The sequence below is a fragment of the Hypanus sabinus genome, chromosome 17 (genome assembly GCF_030144855.1).
Source record: "Hypanus sabinus isolate sHypSab1 chromosome 17, sHypSab1.hap1, whole genome shotgun sequence".
NCBI lineage: Eukaryota > Metazoa > Chordata > Chondrichthyes > Myliobatiformes > Dasyatidae > Hypanus > Hypanus sabinus.
Window position 1 is genome coordinate 50,651,329 of NC_082722.1, and position 25,171 is coordinate 50,676,499.

Consider the following 25,171-nt stretch of genomic DNA (forward strand, 5'->3'; position numbering starts at 1 on the left):
CTTTTTGAGAAAGTAGGGGCAGATCTTTCTTGTTCTAACCTTTATCAAAATTCATGACCAATAATGTCTGTAATTTTAAGAGGAATTTTCGCATGTCTTTTCCATGAATGTGTGTTTAGAAGCAGGACAGGCCATTTGGCTACTTTAGGCAACTCTGCCGTTTCATTCATTGTGGCTGACCTGCTGGTGACCTCAAATTTGCATGCCTCTCTATTCTCAGTAACCTTTCCCATCCTTGCTTATCCCTCCTCTCTATGTGGCTTAAAGATATTTCAATCGTCCTCAGGAAGAATACTACAAAGACTTATGAGCCATCTCATCTGTTGAACTCCCTCTGACCCCCCCATTTTTAAACATTGACATTTGTTTCCAGATTTTTCCACAATGCTTGCACTACATATTTACCTTGTCATTACCACTCAAATTGAGTCATTGAACAATACAGCACAACCATGGTGCCTACCCAACTAGTCCATATTTCCTGCATTTGGCCTGAATCCCTCCAGGCGGCTCCACCCCACCCACCTACGTACAAAACTTGGAGCTTCTTAAATGTTAACATTGTACTTGCCTCAACCAGTTCCTCAGACAGCTCATACCATATATAGTACTCGCTACCCTTTGACTGGGGAAAAAAAAATTGGCCCTCACTCCCTTGTTGTATTTTTCCCTTCTCATCCTAAACCTAAACCCCTACTTTTGAACTCTCCTACCCTGGAGAAAAGACCTTGTGTACAGCACTCATAACTTTGTACACTTTCATGAGGTCTCCTCTCATTGTCCTAGGATCTAAGGAATACAGACCAAGCCTGGCCAATTTCTCCTATAACTCTGGTCTTAATGTCTTCTTTGTAATAAATTTTTTCTAATTTAACCATTTCCTTCCTGTAACAGGTGACCAAAACTATGCTGACTGCTCCAAGTACAGGCAGTCCCCAGGTTACGTACGAGTTTCGTTCCTGAGTCCGTCTTTAAGTCGGATTTGTACAGAAGTTGGAACAAGTACATCCAGTATTATTTAGCATCAGTTAATCAAACGTTTGTCTTAGTATATAGTATATATTTTACCTTTCTATGCATATAAAACACTTAAGAAACATATGTATTCCAATAATTAAACCACTGCGTTGCTTAGTAATAATTGTAGCTTTCATCGGGGCAGGGCCTTTCAAATGTTCCATTATTCTTACTTTATCTGTTATCCTTTAAAGTTGTTCAGATCATTGACCGACTGTAGCCTAATGCTTTTCCAGTGACCAATGGCGTTTCACCTCTTTCCAAACGCTTTATTATTTCCACTTTATTTTCAATCGCGATCGCTTCCCATCAATGGAACAGAAACACTGCGTGCGGCGGTTCCCAAGCTTTGCCAGCTCCGGAGGTCCGCTGGGTCCTAAGGACCACCGCATTGCGACAGGCAAAATGGGACAAGTGGGGGCTGTGCTGGGTTTGGGTATTTGATCATCCACAATATTCCGCGTGGGAATTTAAACTGGAGGTGGCAGTGTTTTTTTTTACGAGGTAGAGTTGCAAGCTTGACATCAATCCAACACGGATGGTACGGAGTCACTGGATCAACATCAACCTGGCACAGGAGCGGTCTATCACTGGATCGAACTCGGGAAACTTCGTTGTCCAGCCCGGCGCTGAACTCACTGCGCCACCAGCCGACCGGAATGGGTGGGGTGGGCAGGGTCAGGGTGAATCTTACTAAGAAAAATTTAAGGCAAATACAAGGTTAAACACTCAACACAGTGTCAACGGCAATGACTTAAAATGGCGGACGGCATTCTTCTTCCACGGTTCATAAGTACGAGTTGTCCGTAAGTTAGACGTTCGTAACTCGGGGACTACCTGTATGACTTAAACAACTGCAATATAATGTCCCAAATCCTATACTAAATGCCTGACTGACGAAGGCCAATGTTTTTGTCACCCTGTCACTCTATAATGCTGGAATCTTATATATTTCAGTCAAGTCCCCTCTGTCTTTCAAACTCCAGTGGAAACAAGCTCAGTCTACTCAGCTTAGGTCCTACTTCAAAAGGCAACCTGATCAATTCAAGTAATAATTTGTTAAAAATTCCAAAGCATTAACATCCTTCCTTGAATAAGGAGAATAACACTGTACACAGTATTCTAGATGTGATCTTACTAATGCTTTGCATAATGGAATGGTACATTCTCTTCATACTTCTGTATTCAGTTACTTTAGCAACAGATGATAACAATCAATTAGCTTTTCCAATATCATGGTACTGTACCCTTTTGCCAATCATGCACTAGGATGTTGCAGAACCCTTTGCTCTGTAGCTCTGAGAATTCCACGTTAAAGCAAGTTAACCCAAGTTCAAAGTAGCAATCATTTCCTGTGAGCCATTGTGAAATTTGGCTTGGGTATTCCATATGTTTCATGTCAAATCATTTTATGAACTTCTTGAACTCAGTCTTCATCTCTTGTTTCCTATCCTTCTGCCATAACTTGGGAACCTTTAGTTGCAGCTTTGACCTTCATTAAAACTAGAAGCGCATTTAATTGAGGTCACCAATGAGATTTTGTCGTTTCTTCAGGATACCATGAACAACTTTGCTTTTAAGCGGTGGTCTGATGTTCATGTATCCATATTCAAGGCTCTGGTGCAGGAATGTACTTTCAGAGAGGACTCCCTAATAAACGAGCAGTCAGCTGGTTCTCCCGTTAGGTTATTGATTTAAGGGTTGCCTGCGTAAAACTTCTAATTTTTTTTTAATTCCCAAAACAAAAGAAGGATGTTGCAGAAATGTTCTTAATGAAAAGAAATGATAAGGTATTTCATAAACCTCTGATCTTTGCAAGGTTCTTTGCACCTAGCAAAGTTCTTTTGGAATCTGATACCTTGTTTTGAACAAAGAACACAAGGATTTAAAAGAAAAGTAATTGTTTCCCAAGATTATGGTATAACATAGCCAAAGTAAAAGAAAATCCTGTCCACATTTGAACATGTCGCTGTCAAGATTGAAGTCCCTCTGCCCTTTGTAAACTTTTGACTGACAACAAGGTCTCCAGTCAAACTTCTGCGGGTTGTCAATTTGTCCATGCTTCTAGATGTCCGGGACGTTCACATTTATTCAATGAGAAATGGACAATTGGGGAAAATACTTATTTTAAATAATTGGAAAATTTAAAGCAAACATAAGAAATTAAAAATACTTGTCTTTATTCTTTACTGTCCCCCCTGCTGTGTAAAACACCAATTAATTGAATGGACTGGTAGATACTGCGGCCGGTTTTAACGTAGTTCGATGCAAGGGCAGGTATGTTGGATTGCTTACTGATTCCAGGGGCAGGGAGGAATAATTCCCATTTTTGCCAATATTTTTCATTTAAGATGCAGATGGTGTTCTGCATATCTGCTTATGGTAATGATATGTAATCTTTTCCAGATGTTTCTGCTCAGATCGCTGTAGTCTCTGGTCAGTTGAAAACTATTATAGATGATGGTGATGATTACACTGCAGTAGATAAAGCAATCCAACTAAATACTATTAGGGATCAATTGGAGCCTCTAGAATTAGAGGTAAGTATTCTTTTGGATCTGATTTTGAATTAATTAAAGTGTGGTTGATTGGCTCTTGATGAGGAACGGTGTCAGAGGTTACTGGGGGAAGGAAGGAGAATGGGGTTGAGAGGGAAAATAAATCAGCCATGATTGAATGGTGGGGCAGACTCGCTGGGCTGAATGGCCTAAATTCTGCTCCAATGTCTTATGTTCTTAATGGCTCAAGAGGTATTCTATGCGTTAATCAGATTTTGTGAGCAATTCTAGCTGGGTGTGTGTACACCTTTTTAGGTGTGTCTGTGTGCAGAGAAGGCGTGTGTATGAGCGTGAGAGAAATTGTTCAGTGTTTGATTCTTGTAGTGTTACAAATGATCTGATAAGGGTAATCTATTCAGTAATTGTATTTGTTGAATCAGGGCCAAGTACCTGAACTTGGACTCTGTCCATACTTTGTGTTATTTCATCACTTTCTGTGCTACTTTGATTTTCATTTTGTCACTCTCGCTGTGAACAAATTTAGTTTGAGAGCAAAGATGTTGTGGTGGAATGAGGGCAGGAACACACCACCCATATTATCTAACTAGCATTAAAAGAACCCGCCTCATCTTGTTGATCATCTAATCTTTGTGACCAAATGCAAGCTATCTCCCTTGTTCTGGACTCAGGTTTTACCCCTCATTCCCCTTTTAACATATTTGAGCCATCTGAAGTGGAAGTGGGTTGGGTTTGTGGCAGGATGTATATCTCCCTGTACAGAAGGTAGATAGATAATAGCACTAATTACTGGTCTCTTGGATTAATTTGTGAATGTTAAGTGAGCAAAAGGTACATTTTTCCCGTTTCCCTTCTTCCTCATTCACTCCAACCGATACCTTACTTGGTTTCCACGTTTATCGGCTTTTATTTCTTCCTGCACTTGCCAGGCAGTGGATGTAATTGTCAGGCATCATCAATGGCCATCCCTAGTTTTTATTGATAGGCTGAACAAATTAAATTGTTTTTTCCTGGTGGTCACTGCACAGTTTCATAAATAATTTGATCCAGATGCAGTAGACAGTGATGTTCACTGGACCGATTGAACGGGTACTGAAGGTGTGTTTATTGTGAGAATAAGCTTGAAGAGTGCATCACAAAATTTGGCTATTAGCATGATTAGTAAGGGAAGAGAACTGGGCATTAACCTTAGTCATATATTGAATAGTGTTTATCAATGAATAAAATCATCTTGTATCTGAATATAAGATGTTTATAATAATTATATCATTATTATAAACAATAATGATATAAACAATAATGATACTGTATAGGATATTATTAAATAATATCCTATAATAATATACTATAAATTGATCCAGTGGTTTGATTTCATCCAGGTTAATTGAGCAGTGCAGCCCAAGCACAGAAATGTTTGTAATGTAGAACTGATTCCTGAGTAGCTGACATCATCACATATTAGTTCATGCATTCTTGGTGTGGTAGCTACTAGGCGGTTCACTGTGATTAGAAAACCAGCTACACAGGATGACAATCTTATTCCGTCTCAAAGAATACATTAGAAAGAATTCACCGACGATCAACAATCCTTACAGTAGCTTCAATCATGTAGAAAGATTGGGATGATTTGGAAACAAAGAAAATTGAAGGGATTTTTTAGAGGCCTTAGAGGAATGTATGTAACCACAAACCAGTAGTAGATATTTTCCCACCATCCATATGGAACACATTGCCAGAATGAAATGGTTTATTAATTGGTTGTTCCAAATACTTAAATGGAAGCTGGGTCCGTATCTATTTAGAAAGTAGAATGAGCAGTGTAGTGACATGGATGTTTCTCATATCAACGGGGACAGAAAAAGCTGCTTTTGGAGAATGGGGAAAGACAATGGATTGACTAGTCTGAACACAGGGTCTGACTTTATTATGTTTGAATTCAAACACCCCCCCCCCCCCCCCGCAGATTGTTATTGCATTGGTGTGAATATTTTGAAAAATATCCAGATGTATTGAAAAACCTGTACTTTAATAGAAATCAATTCACTGTATGATTGGATAAACAAGTAGATTAGCTCTATGTAGGAACACAAATTATAACTGCTATGTAGAGTACTTTAAAATAGAATCTCATTCAGGCAATGTGTAATGCTCATTTTGTAGGTCAGAGACCTCCTATTGAAGAGTTTTTGTCAGATCTTTCTTACAACTTCATGTTTCAATCCATCGCAGAGGTAAGCAACTACTGTGGTTTTCATGAAAGGAACTTGTATAAGGAACTTAAATGTCTACAAATGCCTTATCTGTTAGTCATGATCAGACCAATGCCCATCTTCTAATGTAGAATAACAGGTTTAGCTGGAGCAGAAAGAAAATTCTGTTTATGTGTAATGCTGTTTGGACTACAAATTACAACAGGTGAAGAAAATGCATGTCAAAAGGGCAATGTTATGATAGTCATAGGGTAATTCCATATGCAGGTAGACTGGCAAAATTCTAATTGGTGCTGGATCCCAAGAGAGAGAATTTGTAGGATACCTAGAAGATGGCTTTTTAGAGCAGCTTGTGGTTGAGTCCACAAGGGGAAAAGCTATTCTGGATTGGTTGTTGTGTAATGAACTGGATTTGATTAGGGAGCTTAATGTAAAGGACCACTTAGGAGGCAGTGATCATAATATGGTAGACTTCACCCTGCAATTTGAGAGGGAGAAGCTGAAGTCAGATGTATCATTATTATAGTGGAGTAAAGGGAATTTTGAAGGTATTAGCAGGACAGATGACAAAACTGCAATGGTGGAGTTCCTATGGGTAATTTGGAAGGTGCAGGATAAATACATCCCAAAGAAGAAGAATTATTCTGAAGGCAGGATCATGTAACTGTGGATGACAAGGGAAGTCAAAAACAACATAAAAACAAAAGAGAAGGCATACAATAGAGCAAAAATTAGTGAGAAGTTGGAGGATTGAGAAGCTTTTAAAAACCAACAGAAGGCAACTAAAAGAACCATAAGAAGGGAAAAGATAAAAGATGAAGGCAAACTAACTAGTAATATCAACAACAGTACCAAAAATTTTTTCAGATATATGAAGAGTAAAACAGGGGTGAGAGTAGATATCTCACTGCTGGAAAATGATGCTGGAGTGGTAGTAAAGAGGAACAAGGAAATGACAGCCAAATGGAATAAGTATTTTGCATCAGTCTTCACTGTGGAAGACACTAGCAATATGATGGAAGTTTGAGAGTGTCTGGGGGCAGAAGTGAATGTAATTGCTATAACTAGGGAGATGGTGCTTGGCAAGCTGAAAGGTCTGAAGGTAGATAAGTCACCTAATGGATGTCCAGGTGGACTATACTCCAGGGTTCTGAAAGAGGTAGTTGAAGGGATTGTGGAGGCATTAGTAATGATCTTTCAAGATTCACTGTATTCTGGCATGGTTCTGGAGAACTGGAAAATTGAAAATGCTACTCTACTCTTTAAGAAGGGAAGAAGGCAGAAGAAAGGAAACTGTAAGTCAGTTAGCCTGACCTCAGTGGCTGGGAAGGTTTTAGAGTCGATTGTTAGGGATAATTTCAGGGTACTTGGAGGCACATGATAAAATAGGACAAAGTCACCATAGTTTTCTTAAGGGAAAATCTTGCCTGACAAACCTGTTGGAATTTTTTGTGGAAATAACAAGTGGGCCTCCATTGGAGTATTGTGAGGAGCTTTGGGTCCCTTATCTAAGAAAGGATGTGCTGGCATTAGAAAGAGTTCAGAGGAGATTCACAAGAATGATTCCGGGAATGAAAGGGTTATTGTATGAGGAGCATTTAATGACACTGAGCCTGTACTCGCTGGAATCTAGAAAAGTGAAGGAACGATTTCATTGGAACCTGTCAAATGTTGAATGGCCAAGATAGATAGGATGTGAAGAGAATGTTTCCTATAGTAGGGCTGTCTAGGATCAGAGAGCACAGCCTCAGAATAGAGGGACATACATTTAGAATGACGCTAAGGAGAAGTTTCTTTGGTCTCAGGGTGGTGAATCTGTGGAATTCGTAGCCACAGGTGGCTGTGTAGACCAGGTCATTTGGTGTATTTAAGGCAGAGGTTGATAGGGTGAGAAAGGTTACAGGAGAAGGCAGGAGAATAGGGTTGAGCGGGAAAATGGATCAGCCATGATTACGCCGGTGGGGCAGACTTGATGGGACCAAATTATCTAATTCTACTCCTATCTCTTGTGAATATGTCATCTCCAACCAAATAAAGTCTATGGAAATAAAAATCCATTGTCCTGCAAAGATTTGTTAATCTAAAAGAAAGCTCCAAATCAGATTTTATTTTTAGTTTCTGATGAACTGAAATACCACCCTAGTTTTGAACAACATCTTGTGTCATCTTGACTCTTGGGGAGAATCCTGCTATTCTCTCTCCAGATTTAGTTAAAATAGAGTATTTTAACTACAGCCAACAACAAGGAACACCTGAAGTACATGGAATTATCTGTAGTTGATTTATGCCATGAATTAGCTGGTAGTGCACTCACTTCATGTTTGGGAACTTCATCTGGGCTGAAGTATTATTTCAGAGGCACATGGCAAATCTGTACTGAAGGAGTGTAGCAATTTTGAAATCTTTGTAGTAAATTAAATGGGGGACACAATGAATCTTTGGAGTTCTTTACTCCAGAGAGCTGTAGAGGGGGCACCAGGTAAGTACCTTCAAGACCAAGACAGACCAATTTTTAAACAGTATGGACTCCAGCCTAAGGGGAGAAGGAAATGAGGCTGAGGCCAAAGTCAGATTAGCCATGATCTTACTGGGTGGTGGAGGAGGATCCAGAAGACTCGAAGTCTACACCTGCCTTAGTTTTAAAAAAATATAATCTCATGTTCAAGAGGCTTTGGTAATAAACTGGATATTTTAACTGTTTTGTGTAAATTGGTTCTGTTTCAAGTCTAAATGGGATTAAAAAAAACTTTGTTGGTTGCTAAGGATGCTTAAAGACCTGCAGAACTTGCACAATCTGGAATCATTTGCAGAGTCTGACATCTTTTAATTTCTCTCTCTGTCAATATTGGGCATATTTAATCATAATTATTACGTTATGCTTATAGGCAAAGTGAATGGGCATCTTTGTTTGTGAAAATGTTGTGTGGTCACAGAAGACTTCTATGTGCTGTTCTTCTCAGAGTCCTGCAGCTTACAACCCTTCAGGTAAGAGGATGGCACATAGGAAGCATTGAAAGGTTCTGAATTGTTAAGAAAGGAGATTAATAGAGACTAATTTTCTTAATGGAGGTGGCAATGGAAACTTTTCTATCCTGATTTCCATAAAGTGCACGGTGACAAGGAATAAGACAAAGACTACCACTCACCTTCAGAGGGTGCAGAGGAGACTTTTCCCAGGGTGGACGTGGCTAATTCAAATAGGCATAATGTAAAGGTGATTGAAGGAAAGTATAGGGGGATGTCAGAGATAAGTTCTTCACACAGCCAGTATGTGGAACACCCTGCCAGTTGTGGTGATAGAGGCAGATACATTAGGGGCACTTGAGAAACTCTTAGATAGACACATGGATGATTGAAAAAAAATGGAGGGTTATGTAGGAAGGAAGATTGATCTTAGAGGTAAAAGGTTGCACAACACCATGGGCTGAAGGGTCAGTACTGTGTTGTACTGTTCTATGTTCTAATTAACTGTTTACCCTGTTTTTGAGGAAGTCCAAGACATCATATCCCCTTCAACAGGATGAAAAGTAATGACTTCGCATTTAAATTTTTAGCAATTTTGAAAATAATTTTGGTCCAGTTGTTAGTGTGTAAACACTCTTCAATATTTCCAAGATTTTTTTTTTATCATTTCTAATTTTTTAAAATCATCTCTTCTTTGTATCTAGGGTTCTTCTCTCAGTGATGTTCACATTTTAGGACTGGCTGGCTTTACCATTCACATACACACCTTGCAGATCTGCATTTCAGTGGAGAGCCCACAATCAGCTGGTACAGAAGAAATGCCGTTTGTTAGCTATCTAAACCAGTGCCTTGTATGTAGAACTGGGGAGAATTTGACATTTTGCCTGAGGTGAGTGCAGAGACAGACCCGGTGTGAAGCGTCAGTCATATCCATCAATGAAGGAAGAGGAAAAAATGTAGCAAACTTGATTGGTACCATGTGATCCCTTCCCCACCATCACTGGCGTGGCCTTGGCAGTGTGTACTATTTACAAGATGCATTGAAGCTACTCCCTGGGTTATCCCTACAGCATCTTTCAATTCTCTGACCTCCACCAATAAAACAGGGACAAGAGAACACCACAGTCTGCAGGTTCCCGTTCAAATTGAGCATCATCCTGATAGGAAAATATATCAGTGGCCCTCCATTGTCACTGGGTTGAACTCCATTCCCAACAGTGCAGTATGAGTACGTCCACCAGGACTGTGGTGGTTCAGTTGACGCACCATAACCTCTGGAGGACAGTAGGGAAGGGGCAATAAATGTTGTCCTTGTTAGTAATGTCCCCATTCCTTCACATTGAATTTATACTTACTGTAAATAGTTTTTACTTTAATTCCATCTGAGAATTAGCAGTGGCCATGGATCATGAATCATTTCTTTCCCTTGCAAAGTCAAGTGGATCAGAATATGATACCGACCCCAGCCACTCTACACAGTGCATGCATTACTGCATGTCCTTTCTCATCTGTGAATGAAGTCATGTATTTTTTCTGGCAGGTTTTGTACAGTAGCGGTGGTTTATGCGATCTGCTTGTCATCATCCTCTTTGTCCTCTCTCGATGTCGTAACACAATTTGTTCCTACTGGGTTCGTGCAAAAGGTAAAACATTCTGTGAGCAAGTTTATTGCTGTAATTCTTTGGACAACTTCAGAAAGAAATAACTGCATCCTAATTTGGAAGTTTGATTTATCCTTTATGTTAAATAAAGAATCATTGCCTGTGCTGTCTGAGTTTAACTCCTAGTCATTAGGTGTTAAAATGGCTACTTGTAATACTATTTATAAAGGTTAAGACAAATTGGTTGGATATTGTGTTCAGCAGAGTATTTTTTTAAAATGTTTGCTCTTACCATAAGTTGCTTCCCAAAACACTTGGTGTGAGTCGCTGAATAATTAGAGATCCATTACAGAGTAGCTGTGTCACCTGTGACAAGACGAGCTATGGCAGGTTTTTAACCAGCCTGGCTGAAAAATCCTCAGTGACTTTTGTATAGATTTGAAACCAAAAAGTTTATAATTTAAAATATTTAATTCAGTGTGAAATGATAGAGAGTAAGTTACGTGAGAGAAGAATAGGTGGTGGGATCAAGTGGGTTAATTGAATTGGAAAAAACATTTTTAGATATGTATAGAAAAGTTAAAATTTTTGAAAGAATGAAACACTGATTAAAATTTAACATAAGGAACAGAAGTAGGAATTGCCTATGCCACCTTCTCCACCATTTAATAAGATTATAAGATCTTTCATCTCGTCACCACTTCCCCTGCACTAAATCCTTGATTCCCTAAATGGCCATCAATTATTTAAAGTCAGAGTTGTGGACAATAGTTAAAATTCATGTATTGAGTAAGTTTCTGATTACACCAGTCCTAAGTCTATCCGCTGTTTTTTTTTGGGTAGGTAATGAGCCAGTTATTGCTTCATTTATTTCAATGCTAAATATCAGTGATGTATCAGTTTGGTGTGGATGATTTTGCTCCACTCCTCATCTGATGATGATCTGTGGATCCCTGCATTACACTGCACATGTGTGAATGCTGGTACTTGTTCTCTAGTCAGAACAACTGTGGGTGCAATAGTCCCACCTGGTGCAAAGACGAGCTTTCCATTCACATCTGAGTTGTTTTTGTTTTTTAGCTGCTGTATATAGTTCCTCGACTGATTCCAAAGTCTAGGCGAGAACATGGAGGGGTAGTAGAATCTACCTGGAATAATCTTGTTGGTCTTAACTTAAACTGGACCTCTGCTGCATTTTCAGTGTTTAAGCACCGTACTTTCTGGGAACTTGTACAGATGAAAAATTTCCAGGTAATTGAAATATGTAGCTTTTCAGACTGCCTTTGATTAGCTGTATAAATATCCTTAAACTACAATTAAACACAATTTCACTTTATATTAGTACATTTTAAATTTAAAACATCACAGTTCACTGTTTAAATACTCATATAGTAACCTCTGATAGCGTATTGGCAGTCTGTAAGGCACTCCAACGGAACCAAGGTTCAAAATGAGCTCTCAGTATATTAATATCCAGTAGCTTTACACTAAATTAAGTCCCAAGGTGTCATATTATTACCATATGTTTAAGGAAAATAAAATCTTGAAGAAAATGGTAAATAGCTTAAGTTCCATTGTATTACAGGAACATTTACCCACCCTGGTAATTAAATTCACTTGATTCATCTTCAGTTCTGTTGAAAAATCCAAAGCATGGACTGTGTAATTGTGCATCTTAGTATAATATCAGGAAATTGCATCTTTTATGTCATTGAAATTAAAAGGATCAATTAACTCTTCTTCTGTAGCTAACATTTTATGATTGGTTGATGTCTGAACTGGAAATTCAGCCACATGGAGATCTACTAAGTGATGTAGACAGGTAAGTATTTTATTGATTCTAATGTAAATTGTAAATATGGAAAATACTTCCCCCCCCCCCCAGTATGTTGAGTAGTAAATAACCCCAATTCCCAATTACAAACCAATTAGAAAATAAATTACAAACACGAGATTCCGCAGATGCTGGAAATCCAGAGCAACACATACAAAATGTTGGAGGAACTCAGCCCAAAATATCAACTGTTTATTCATTTCCATAGATGCTGCCTGACCTGCTGAGTTAGGACAGGAAAGGATTGGGGAAGATGAGAGAATAAAAGGGTGGGGGAGGGAAAGGAGGATTAGCTAGAAAGAAAATAAACTACTATGTGTTTATTTTGGAAATAAATCAGCTTTCAAAGAAGGCAGCTGTATGTCTCCACTCAAATTACTAATTTACTCTTTTAGGCTTCCTGCATAAAAGGATGTTATACCTTGCCATTGATTCTTCTATATATTGTTAAAACATTGTTATAGACTTGATTTTATAATGACTGGTACATTTTAATAGAGATGAATATTGTTAAAATGTCATCTGCTTCCAGGTTCCACATAATTCCTGCTTATCTATTGAATATCAATGATTATTTACAAAGGATTGCATTGTTAAATTGGAGGTGTCATTACTCAGTTTGCCTTTTGATTGTTGAGTGTCAATTAGACTGGAAGTTGACAAGAGACCAGGAACATGAAAGGTTCTATGCTTCACTTACAGACAAGAATATCAACATTGGGCCTGTTACCAACATTATCTGCCATCTCCTCTTACAGCAGGGGGCTGTGGAGGAGATCTAGTGACTGCGTGCAGGATTATTATTAATGCATTAATGGATTTCAATAAAAGGTACATTTCCATAATTTGTTACATGATCAGATTACATTGCCTTTGGTTTATAATATCCCGACTTTTCACTTTGTCTTATCTTCATTCCCTCAAAAATTTCTACTATGGACTGACCCTTGTAGTCATGTGCCACATTTTCCTTACCATGCACGGGTTACTAAGTTGGAGCACCGGCAGCTCTTTTCTCTGACTTATTGAAGTTCACTTTCATGACCAGAAGATAATGTAGTTTGAGCACAAGTTGATAGGTACACATGTCTGAAGCATGTTTAGTTCAAATAGCCTTAATTATGTCTCCTACCACCACCATGAACGATGTTATCCCTGGAACTGCTGATATGTTGTCTAATTGATCTAGTAGAACTTTCAAGGCGTACAATAATCCTCTTGAGTCAAGTAGGAGATGGACTGGGGGGAAGAATTCATTTTTCAACTTCTCTTTCATCCAACTCTTGAAAGATCAAAGAATTGAGGCTTATAAAGACTGCTACAGAAAATCAGTTGAGGGCAGTACAATTTGGCCTATGATCATATTGAATGTAGGACAGGCTTCAGGGGCCTGGTGGCCTGCTCCTGCTTCTGTTTACTTGTGTTCCCATTCACATCTTGGCCACACATCTCATTGGGGAAACCAAGAATAAAGTGAATTTAAAGTCCTGAATCAATAGAATGAAGACAGATCTCTTGAGAGTTCAATTTCTGAATGCAATAAGCATAGTTTACAAGATTGCAGGGCATCACTTTCAGCATCTATCCAGTTAATAAATGTGGGTCTTCATGTGGTTTATAGCTTTCATTACTAGATGTAGTTTTATGATTACTTGCAGAGCCAAAGTTCAAAACTTCAAAGGATCTGCTTGTACAGAGCTTCCTTCAATCAATAGATCAGGTTATGAAAACGTTATCTGTCTTCTGCAGGTAAATATTCCTTTCGTAGCACTAACACTGACGACTGGATTAATTTCAGTTCTAATTCTGTGCTGTTCCATAAAAAATTTAATATTTTACTTTTGAATGACTTTAATTATTACTAACTTTCATGTTTGCATGCCCTTCGTACTGCAGAAAATATGTTTGGTTAATTTGCTTTTTTTTTGGGTAAGTGTACTAAAAATTCCAGGCAGAGCCCAGGGCTCCGTGGTAATGAGAGGACAGTAATTAAATTGTCACAAATTCTAAGATTAAATTTATTGGGTTTAGACATGCTCCTAGACCTAGACCTCTTCACTGATCTGCTTTCTCCATTTCAGCAACTTAATAACTACTGATCTTTTTTGCCAGATTTCACAAATTATTTAGTAGATTTGGTATTAAAAAGAATGGGTTTTGTTTACTTTGAATTTACAAGAACATAAGTGGGAATAGGCTGCTGCTTTATAATTTATTAAAGTTGATGGTTGTGTTTTAATCTGCTCTCTTGCCTGAGGTCCATATGCTCTGATTTTTGTAATGTTAAAAGCGTGGACTTGGCTTTGAGCCATCAATGACAGAGTAGCTACTAACTCTTGGATAGTGAATTCCAAGGATTTACAGCCCTGTTTTAATAGACTAAAATATTTAGGGTTTTAGGTGGTATTTGGGACAGTATGTTCAGTTTGTTTTATTTGATTACAGGAAATGGTGTTTGATCTGGAAAGGCTATGGGCAAAAGCATCAGGCAAAAATGTATCAGCTGAAGGTGGACATTTTCTCCTGGATGTATTTCGGGATAGAAAAGCAAAAGTGGAATTGCTGATGTTGAGCCAGCAATTAGAGCACCAGGTTGAACTGCATCTATTTGTTAGGTAAGAGCAAGAATGAAGATCTTTAAAAGCAATTGTCACACAGTTAAAAAATCATATGCTATTAACATTGTGTATTAAAATTGTGAGCCTTTTCTATTTTCTACTGTTACATAACTAACACATAATTCTAAAGGGTCAGGGAGAGCTTTTAAGCTGAGTTGTTGACTAATTGTTCATAATCTTAACTGTAATCGTGAAAACTTCAAACTAGTGAGAGTACACGGAACATAGTACAGTCCAGCACAGGAACAAGCCCCTTCAGTCCACAACGCTGTGCCAAACTAATGAAATGAGTAATCAAATCCCTCGGCTTATACAATATCCGTATCCTTACATTTCCTGCACATTCATCTGCCTATTTAAGAGTCCCGTGAACATCACTTTTATATCATCCGAGGCTGCGCATTCCAGCTACCCACCACTGTGTTTCTCAAAAAAAACTTGCCCCACACATGTTCTTTGATCTTTCTCCCTATCATCTTAAATGTATACCCTCTGGTATTAGCTCTTCTAACCTTGGGGGAAAATATACTGGCTGCCTATCTATTCCTTTCATAATCTTATAAAATTCTATCGGATCTCCCCTCAGCTTCACCACTCCAGAGAAAACGAATCAATTTTGTCTTAAAGGAAGTGAGATGCCAAACTATCCGATGTATACCTAATTAAACCATTTATTTTAATCATAACTCCTTCCTTTCAAATCGTAAAAGGTGCTTTAAATGTCAGAAAATTTGTAGTTCGTGGGTTACATAGAAAAGCTTTATCAGGTGATTACAGCTCACCATTGCAATAAAATGGCTATTGCCTTGAGTGTAATTCTGCTAGTCTATTCCTGCTAACTGTTTAGTTTAACTTGAGTAATAAATTTTTGTATTTCCATTTTAATCTTGTTTAAACATCAAATCATAAGCGGGTTTCAGTCGGGATCACCTTATCCCCTGCAGTCACAACCTGCATCGTCTGTACAAACGTATCTATATGTAGGTGATGGAAGGTTTGGATACATTGGTCTTTAAAGGATTTCTATACGCTGTGCAGAACTATTCATTTGCCCTCTACACGTTCACTCAATGCTGAAATAATACTTCAGCCAGCCAATCTTTAGAGCTCCTTAAAAAAAAATATTCTTCACACGAGTCTGGCCAGGGAATGCTAGCAAGTGCTAAGCTGTAAAAACAACACGTCTGAACCAGATGCTGATTTCATCTGACAGTTACACTTGTCCTTTTTGGAACAGAGGGCATATAGTATTAGATAGAACTGGGAACATTGCTTTATTTTATCCTTAAGAACCTTGGGAGACTGAGATCAACAAGTGAGAGAGGCTAACTATACAGAAACACAAGGGTTGAAACCAAGTAATTTTACCCTGTGTTGCCCAGTTTTATGCTGGCTATGCATGATTTCACCTTCAGTAGCATAGTAATTAGCTTAATAAAACAAAAGGTGAACACTATTGTTTCTCACACAAGATTCTGCCTTTTTCTGGTATGATTAGAATTCTGTTGGCACTTCCTGCTGCTGTGCTGTTCCGAACCCGCACAGACGGCCTGAAAACGAACCTGGAATGTGGGGAATTCTTCCAGTTTACAAATAGAGAACTGGTAAGTCTAGTTTAGAAAACTATAGCTAACCAATTACATTAATTTATAAATATGACGCAAGAGGCTTATGAAGTATAATTGATGATAATCCGCAGGAATGTAATTAAAATACATTGTTCAGTAATAGAGAGAATTCCTGACAAGGTGCCTGTCAGTTGCTGATTTTTACCTTTATGGTTGGAACTTTTATTCCTCTGAGGGTCACAGTGAATGGGCTACAGCTGCATCAGAATTAGGTTTAATATCACTCACTGACATATGTTGTGAAACTTGTTTTGTGGCTTGCAATACATAATAATAAAAACCATAAATTATACTAAGAAGTGTGTGCAGTAATCTAAAACAAGCACTGGGACTCATTTTAGTCTTTTCTGAAGAATGGTGCAGCTTTGCATCCTGATTCCATTTGAAAGGGAAAACCCACATTTAGAAGTTCACTGAGTCACCACCATATTAGGCACACCTCTACAACTCGTTAGTGCAATGATCTAATCAGGCAATCATGTGGCAGCAGGTCAAATGCATGTAGACATGGTTCAGACAAAAATTAACATGGGGAAGAAATGTGATTTAAGTGACTTTGACCGTGGAATGATCGTTGGTGCCAGACCGGGTGGTTTGAGTTTCTCAGAAACTGCTGATCCTGGGATATTCACACTCTACAGTCTCTAGAGTTTACAGAGAGTGGTGTGTAAACAAAAAAACATCAAGTGAGTGGCAGCTCTTTGGGCAAAAACACCTTGCTAGTGAGAAAGGTCAGAGGAAAATGGCCAGACTGGTTCAAGCTGACAGGAAGGTGACAGTAACTCAAATAATCATGTATAACAACAGTGGTATGTGGAAGAGCATGTCTGTATGCACAACATCTTGATTCTTGAAGTGGCCAGGCTGTAGCGGCAGAAGACCACAAACATACACTCACTGTCACTTTATTAGATACAGGACGTAGCCAATAAAGTGGCCAACTGAATATAAATTGCAAGTCAGAAACAATGGGACAGGTAATTGGACTGGGTGTACAGAAGGGACCAGCCACCCATCGGAAGTCCTACATTTTGCCCTTAATTTACATCACACTTTTTATTTATTCGTACCTCTGAGCATTTTGAGAAAGGGACAGTGGTCTTCAAAGTGAATCTGAGGAGCTGGGTTTGCAGTGTGCAGGCACCTATGGCACACTGTACAAAAGTAATGTGTGAAAACAAGGAGTTGCCCACTTCAAACGAAGTGATGATTGTCATGAATGTCTTTGTCAAGGGGCAGTGGAAGCAATCTTTAAATATTTTCAGACTGAATTGGGTAGAATCTTGGTGAGCAAATGGGTGAAAAGGTACTGAGGTAGGTGAGAATACAGCTTAAGGTTAGCCGTAATTGTACTGAATGATGGAGCAGGTTCCAGTGACTCAAGTCGCCCACTCTTGGACCTAATTTGTATGTTAGTACGTACAAATGTACTAAAATAGGAGGTGCAATTGGGAAAAAATAAAAAGATGGGAAGTTTGTAGAGCATCTGCAGATTTTCTCTTGTTTGGCTAAGTTTGTAGAAAAGTTATTGTTTACGTGATTCATAGTCTGGGTGTTGCACAATATCCACATCAAGAGTGCATTGTAGCTTCAGTGCCCTCGCTGTAATTTGTTCCTATCAGTAACATTATCTTTTTCTGACAATGGGATCGCGTAATCTGGATAATGTTGTTTGTCTTGTTTTTTTTTATAAAAGGGATTTTTTAAATATTTTAATGTTATTTTCAAGAAGTTCTCAGACTTCCTCGATTTGTTGCTTATGTACGCCGTGGAAAATATACTGAATATGTATTACATTGATTACCTTCAGACATCTACCTTGTCAATCTTTTAAACAGTAGAAATATGGAATGCTGTAGTTCTGGAAATCTGTAATAAAGTGAGAAAATGCTGGAAATGATGCAGCAGGTTAGGCAGCACTTTCGCAAAGAGAAATAGTTAATGTTTTGGGTCCAAAACCATAAGTCAGAACTGCTCAGTCTCATTGTATAATTACCTTATCTCAAAGCTGGCTCCAACTTACCTTCATAATGCATTCTTTGGTTACCATCCCTTTAAGATGAAGCATTAATCTAATGAAAACTGCATAATGGTCTTGGCTCGAGTTTCTTGGTTCCATACACAGGAAGCATTATATGTAAGGTTCATATTAATAATCTTTTAATTGGTGTCAATTAAAATCGGTTTTCTTTGTTTTTCAGCGGAATGGTTACTCCAAGGAGTTGGTTCTTCCTTTTGATATTACTTTACACTTCTTCAGAGTAAGGAATCCAGTTCATTACCCTCCTATTCAATATATGTAACATATTTACTACCTCAGTTTACTCTGTGAGATACAGAATGAGGCTGTGACATAATATTCCTTACAATAACTGTATTGCATAATGATTACTATACAGCCGATCATTTACTGTCCATATTGAGCAGTCCTAAGTAGTTTGATATTGTAATGGATCTTGCTGCACAACGGTGTAATGAACAATCACCTATGCTGCTCAGTGAGGGTACTTAATTTATTGGCTGAAGAAGTTTACATGTAAGTTCTGGTAGCTTCATTCTCATTTCTTTAATTGATGTTAGTTTTTTTTTAACTGGATGGGACATGGGCATTACTGGCAAGGCTGGAATTTGTTGTCCATCCTTAGTTGCTCTTGAGAAGGTGGGGATGAGCTGCTATGAATTGCCATAGTCTTTGTTAGGACACTAGTTGCTAGGACATTTCAGAGTTTTGATCCAATAACAATGAAAACCTGACCATGTATTTTCAATTCAAGTGTACAACTTGGAGAAGAACCTGGAGGTGATGGAGCTCCCTGGCACTTACACCCTTGTCTTTGGTGAAGGACATTCCATATGTTGGAGTAAGCTGGATAGGTGACTGCAGTTGGTACATTTTGTAGCTACTGTGTTGTAGTGATTGCAGGCAATGATACTTCTGCGGTGCCAACCAAATGAGCTGTTTGTTTTGGGTATGTTGAGCTCCTTGAGAGAGATATTGGATGAACCGCACTCTTCCAGGCAAGATGAGAGTATTCTATCACACTCTTGACTAATGCTTATTGGTGTTTGAAAGGCTTTGGGGCATGAGGAGCCGCTTGTAGGATCAAAATTAAAGTTAATGTATAATCGATGTACAAATATGTCACTTTATACTACCTTGAGATTTATTTTCTTTTCAGTTACAGAAAAATAAAGAAATACAGTAGCTTTTACAGAAATTCTGTCCATACAGACTAACAAGCAACCAGTGTGCAGAAGTAGACAAATTGTGCAAATAATAAAGAAGTAAATAAATAATATAGAACTTGAGTTGTAGAGTCTTGAGAGTGAGTCTGTAGGTGGTAGAGTCCAGTTTTGAAGTGAGTTCATGCTGGTTCAGAAGCCTGATGGTTGTAGGGGAATAATTGTTCTAAACCTGATGGTGTGGGACCCAAGGCTCCTTTATCTCCTGCCTGATGGTAGTGGGGAGAAGAGGGCATGGGCTGGATGGTGGGGGTCCTTTATGTTGGTTGCTGCTTTCTTGTGGCAGCGCTCATTGTAAATGTGCTCAGTGATGTGGAGCGATTTGCCTGTGGTGTGCTGGGCTGTATTCACCACTCTATGTAGAGTTTCTGTTCCTGGGTGTTGTTGTTTCCATACTAGCCCAGTCAGGATATTCTCCACTGTGCATCTATAGAAGCTTGTCCAAGTTTTACATGACATGACAAAATTACGCAACCTTATAAGAAAGTAGAGGCACTGTCATGTATTCTTTATGATAGCACTTATCTGCTGTGCCGGTCCCTGAACAGATTCTCTAATGTGGTAATGCCAAGAAATTTAAAGTATCTGATCCTCTCTACGTCCGATTCTCTAATGACTCATGGACCTCTGACGTCAATAATCAGTTCTTTGGTTTTGCTGACAGCTGATGGACTGGGCCATATCCACTTTTTTTTTGTGGCCTTTTCCATTCGAGGGCATTAGTGTTTCCATACCAGGCTGGGATGCAACCAGTCAGTATACTCTCCACCGTGCATCTGTAGAAGTTTGTCAAAACTTTAGATGACATGTGGAATCTAAGCAAACGTCTATGAAAGTAGAGGCCTTGCGGTTCCTTCGTTGTAATAACACTTACATGCTGTACCCAGGACAGATTCTTTGAAATCATAATGCCAAAGAGCTTAAAGTTACTGACCCTCTCCACCTCTGACCCCCTCATGAGGACTGGCTCGTGGACCTGCAGTTTCCTCCTCCTATGGTCACCTACAGCACTTGTGCTCAAGGTAATTGTTGAGAAGATGTTGCCAATCCAAACTGGCTGGGGTCTGAAAGTTGGGCCAACAACAATGTTGTTGTCAGCAAACTGAAATATGGCATTGGAGCTGCACTTAGCCACAGTTATAGATATAAATCAAGTAGAGCAGGGGCTAAGCACAGAGTCTTGTGTGCTTAGGATATCCATCTTCTCACCTGCTGTCGCCACAATATATACGTGGTTGCCAGTTGAGTACCCTGTCAGTGTTAACTCTGAGAATATTGATGCTAGAGGACTCAGTGATGTTAGTGCCATTGAATGGTAAGGACAAGTTTTAGACTTTGTCTTATGGAAGTGATCATTTTCGGAATGCTATCTTGCCATTCATTCTTGAATATTGTCCAGGTTTTGCTGCTACAGCCATGAGCTGAGAACAGAACAGTGCGAGAACTCACACTTTTGACGTTAGAAAGTTAGATTGTTGTTCTAATATGCGGGCTTTCATTGATTTTATTATGGTTGTTATTCTATTGTGGGTTTATTGAGTATTCCTGTATGAAAATGAATCTCTGAATTGTATTTGGTGACACAAACGTACTTTGATAATGCATTTATTTTGACCTTTGGATTGGATTAATATTAAAGCACAATCATAGCATCAGGGCATGATGACATCATTAGCTATGATTTCATGTCTGGATTACTGCTGCCTTCCTTGTTCTTAGAGCTTTGAGCATTATTTCTGTTGGTTTGTTTGTCATTGCTCTATTGTCTTTGTGGGTGTTTCTAGATAATGTGAATAAACATTGAGCAAATTACAGTGTTATCTGAATGTGAGAGAGTAGAAGAAGAATGAAATGCAAGTTGGGTGGAAGTCAGAAAAATTGAGAAAATGGGAGTCCATCAAACATGTTTATTTTGTCTCTGAGGTTTATGTGTGAATAACAATCATAAAACTTGTAATCGCTCATCTATAATCTCTAGAAGGATTCAGTTTCTATATAAATATGAGAAGTATTCGCAACACAACAGATAAGTTGATGGCAGATAAAAATAAATTATTTGATCTTTACAGACTTTACAAAGACATAAATGCAGTAGCTAAGTTTGATGACTAAGTATTCTAGGGAGTTATCTTTTAGAGATGGTTAAGATATGGTATGTGCATTTTCAAAAACTGGAAAGGTTATGGGCAAACAAATATCCTTGGCTAACTAAACTGTGGGTAAGATGATGGATTGGAGGATTAAATCTTTGTTTGGATGGAAAAAAGTAAGGTGGTTCAAGTGGCCTCCATCTCATGACTGTTCTGCGAAGGGAATTGCTATTGTTTACTGGGGAGAGTGGAGACAGTGACTCAGTTCAAACATCTGTGATAGGGGAAATATTGTGAGGCCTCATTGAAAGGAAATGAATAAAATAAACTTAGAACTAACCAAAAGTAGCACCGCTTGTTTACCTTGCATTGATTTGTGTTCCAGTTAAATGCAGCCCCCAATAAATCACACCAGACAATGATTTTGCCTTATAATTATACTTTATTGATCATAATTAGTGTAGATAACTCAAACATTTATTATGTAATTTCGAACAAGACTGATTAACTCCTTTGGTACACAATTGTTTTAGTTACACACCTCTTATTTGACATCTCCCAGCTTCCACTACTTGTATTCAAATATTACCCACGCTAGACAAACCCAGTCGGAGTTTTCTGTTCCTGATTCAGTATCTTCTGTGATGATTATTCTCTTGAGGTGTTGCTCCTGGTCATCCTGTGAGGGAACTTGTCATATATTTCTTTCCATACCTCTCTGAAATTGCTTTGCTTTTACAGTGAGTTGTTTAGTCCATTACTTTCCTTGTATGTACATGTTTCTTTGATTTCAAGTTCCTCACCTTCAAAATCACTAACTGCTAACCACCTGAGTGTGTGATTATTAGGTTTTCTGCTTTTACCTCTTAATAGGATGACTCTTCCCAGACAAGGGTCTTGACCCAAAACGTTGACTGTCCATTTCAAAAATCCACCACAGATGCTGCCTGACCTGCCAAGTTCCTCCAGCGTTTTGTGTGTGTTCCTTGAATTTCCAGCATCTGCAGATTTTCTCATCTCTAGTTGTTTTTTTTTGTGTGTAGGTCCAGATTCCAGCATCCACAGTCTCTTGAATCTCTATCCTTTCTTTATCTGTTTATTCTATTCTTGTGGGATAGTTCACAGCAGCTTTAAAACAATTTCAGCTCCATCCTCCTGTTGATACTAGCCAGCTCTTCAGACATCAAATAGTGATATCAAACAAATGTGCAGCACTCCACCAACATTGCGAGACCACCACAAGAATCTAGAGCCCGTGAGTGCATTTCTTTCTTTTCCCCCATCCCACTTCTCTTCCCATTTAACTCACTGACTTCCTTTCCCAAAAGGCACCTGAGCCTCAGCTGCAATCCCATCCCGGCTGACCTCCTTTTATTTTTAAAAGGCATACTTTCACAGGTACTCCTTTTTGAATGACACTTTGCTATCAGCAAAGACATCTCCCAACAGCTATGGCAGAGTACTGAGCATCTGATGACAGAGGACCCAATTGGACAACCTAAACCAAGTGGGTACAGTAGGATCTTGTCAGGCTGAAGCTGGGCTGTAGCACCAAGGTCCATGGTGCTACATTGACATGGGACTGTAATTATTTCATGTTGTCATAGGATGGCACCCGTTAGTCTTGCGAGACCATGGATCTGCGCCTGGAATGTCTTGCTTCAGCCTCTCCAGGGCGCAGGCCTGGGAAAGGTTGTATGGAAGACCGGCAGTTGCCCCAGCAGCAAGTCTCCCCTCTCCACACCACCGATGTTATCCAAGGGAAGGGCAAGGGCTGATACAGCTTGGCACCAGTGTCGTCGCAGGAGTTGCCAGAGTGAGGTTGAAGGCAATGTTGGACTGCCTCAGAGACTCCAGCTTTGGATTTGTCCTCAGGGTTTACTCCTGAAGCCTTTCTCATGAGTGGGTATGGCCGCAAGGCAGCGGAGATTTGAAATCAGAGTTTTCCCTCTCTTAGATGGACTGCCTTCCCAGGCTGATGAGCATCTACCTGAAGCACTGGTTTTAAGGCACCAGGACCCGCTTTTGCCCCTTCTCCTGTCAGTAGAAACAGTTCCACTGGATTTAGACGCTAAACCACATGAGAAGGCCAGGAGTTGGACTTTGTTTTCAGAGGCTATTTGAGGCGCACGCCATGAGGAGCACTTTTAAGTAGTGGGAGCTTGTCCCCACTACCACTCCTTGACTTGACAACCTTGTCATAAGATCATCATTAACTTATTGGCCATGTTATGTATTTATCATCTTGGATATTAAGAACAAGTAAAGAAGAGCATGACTTTTGGTGAGTTTTTCGCCTTCACGTGTAAGACTTGAGTATTTGATTTCCGGTATTGATGAACAGTCAGTTGTGGGATTTAAAGAAATTTTATCTGTAAGAGATGCAACTACCCAACTTGGATAGCAGAATATCATTTGCTTGGACCACTGTGCTTCACTGAAGTTTCTGGACTGTCTGTTCACAAACACAAACGTTGTTAGATATTGTTGTTAAAGTAATGATGAGGCTGAGTCGTCACTGGTGGCATGTGGTAATACAGATTAAACTGAATGCATATGAGTTGTTCGTTTGCTTGAGATAAGCAACATTCTATATCAGTGTGGTGTACCTTTGCACTTAGGGCACAGGAGCTGAGTAGAGCATTTAGCGCTTTGAAGCTGTTCTGTTCATCTGCACCAATTTTCCTTAATGCCTTGCGTTGAGGAAAAACCCCTCTTGTGTTAAAACTTGTTCTCTTCCGCGTGGAGAATAATTAACAAAGAATTTTCTGTTTCAGGGTTTGCTTAGTGCTTCGGTGAGCTGTGAAGAGCCCAGTAGCGCAGTTGCTGGCATTCTAGATGACAGCAAAGCACATTGTCCTCTGCTCATGCTATCTGCAATGGTAATGACTACTCTGTATGTTTTGACATTTGTAGCCAAACATTATAACACATTGTGTTTGCCTCCGCCATGACCTTTATTTGTCATCTTCCATGAGTTCATCTCTTTCCAATGGAGAATAGACATTCAAGATCTTGGGCTACTTTATCTAATCAATAACTTAATTGTCATGAGCAATCATCCAGTTAACCACTGCACTACGTATTACTGAATAATCAGCATGAAATTGGTTGATGTGATTATAAACTTGCATAGTCTAGATAGTTGTTTTATAATATTTTCAGATTGGGATGTCTAGATTGGGTTACTTGCTAAGCTTCTTTAGGAGCTTGGTATCCTCATTATGTAGTCAGTAGAGAGTTGCTGTAAAATCAGTTCTTAGATGACCTGCAGGAAACTACATGGGGCATTTTCTTTAAAATGGTGCAGTGTGGTGTTGGGAGCCCGCAGAATGTTAACAGGCCTTCTAAATGCAGGCACCTATGAGCTACAAGAGATGAAATGGGTGAATATTGAGTAACATTTCAATATAGTGGTCATACACTCTAACCCTAACGTTAAACACAGCC

General features: G+C 39.1%; 1 protein-coding gene across 1 annotated transcript in view; it reads left to right on the forward strand.

The window, feature by feature from the left end:
• The window catches only part of LOC132406908 (Fanconi anemia group A protein-like), a 115,002-nt gene that overhangs the window by 64,807 nt on the left and 25,024 nt on the right, over positions 1 to 25,171 (forward strand). Inside the window, exons 24-36 of the mRNA XM_059993035.1 lie at positions 3,424 to 3,557; positions 5,694 to 5,764; positions 8,629 to 8,728; positions 9,412 to 9,596; positions 10,248 to 10,350; positions 11,389 to 11,559; positions 12,057 to 12,130; positions 12,845 to 12,973; positions 13,801 to 13,891; positions 14,588 to 14,757; positions 16,259 to 16,364; positions 18,590 to 18,649; positions 24,499 to 24,603. Of these exons, the coding sequence (XP_059849018.1) occupies positions 3,424 to 3,557; positions 5,694 to 5,764; positions 8,629 to 8,728; positions 9,412 to 9,596; positions 10,248 to 10,350; positions 11,389 to 11,559; positions 12,057 to 12,130; positions 12,845 to 12,973; positions 13,801 to 13,891; positions 14,588 to 14,757; positions 16,259 to 16,364; positions 18,590 to 18,649; positions 24,499 to 24,603 (1,499 nt within the window). The remainder of the gene's footprint in view (positions 1 to 3,423; positions 3,558 to 5,693; positions 5,765 to 8,628; positions 8,729 to 9,411; positions 9,597 to 10,247; positions 10,351 to 11,388; positions 11,560 to 12,056; positions 12,131 to 12,844; positions 12,974 to 13,800; positions 13,892 to 14,587; positions 14,758 to 16,258; positions 16,365 to 18,589; positions 18,650 to 24,498; positions 24,604 to 25,171) is intronic.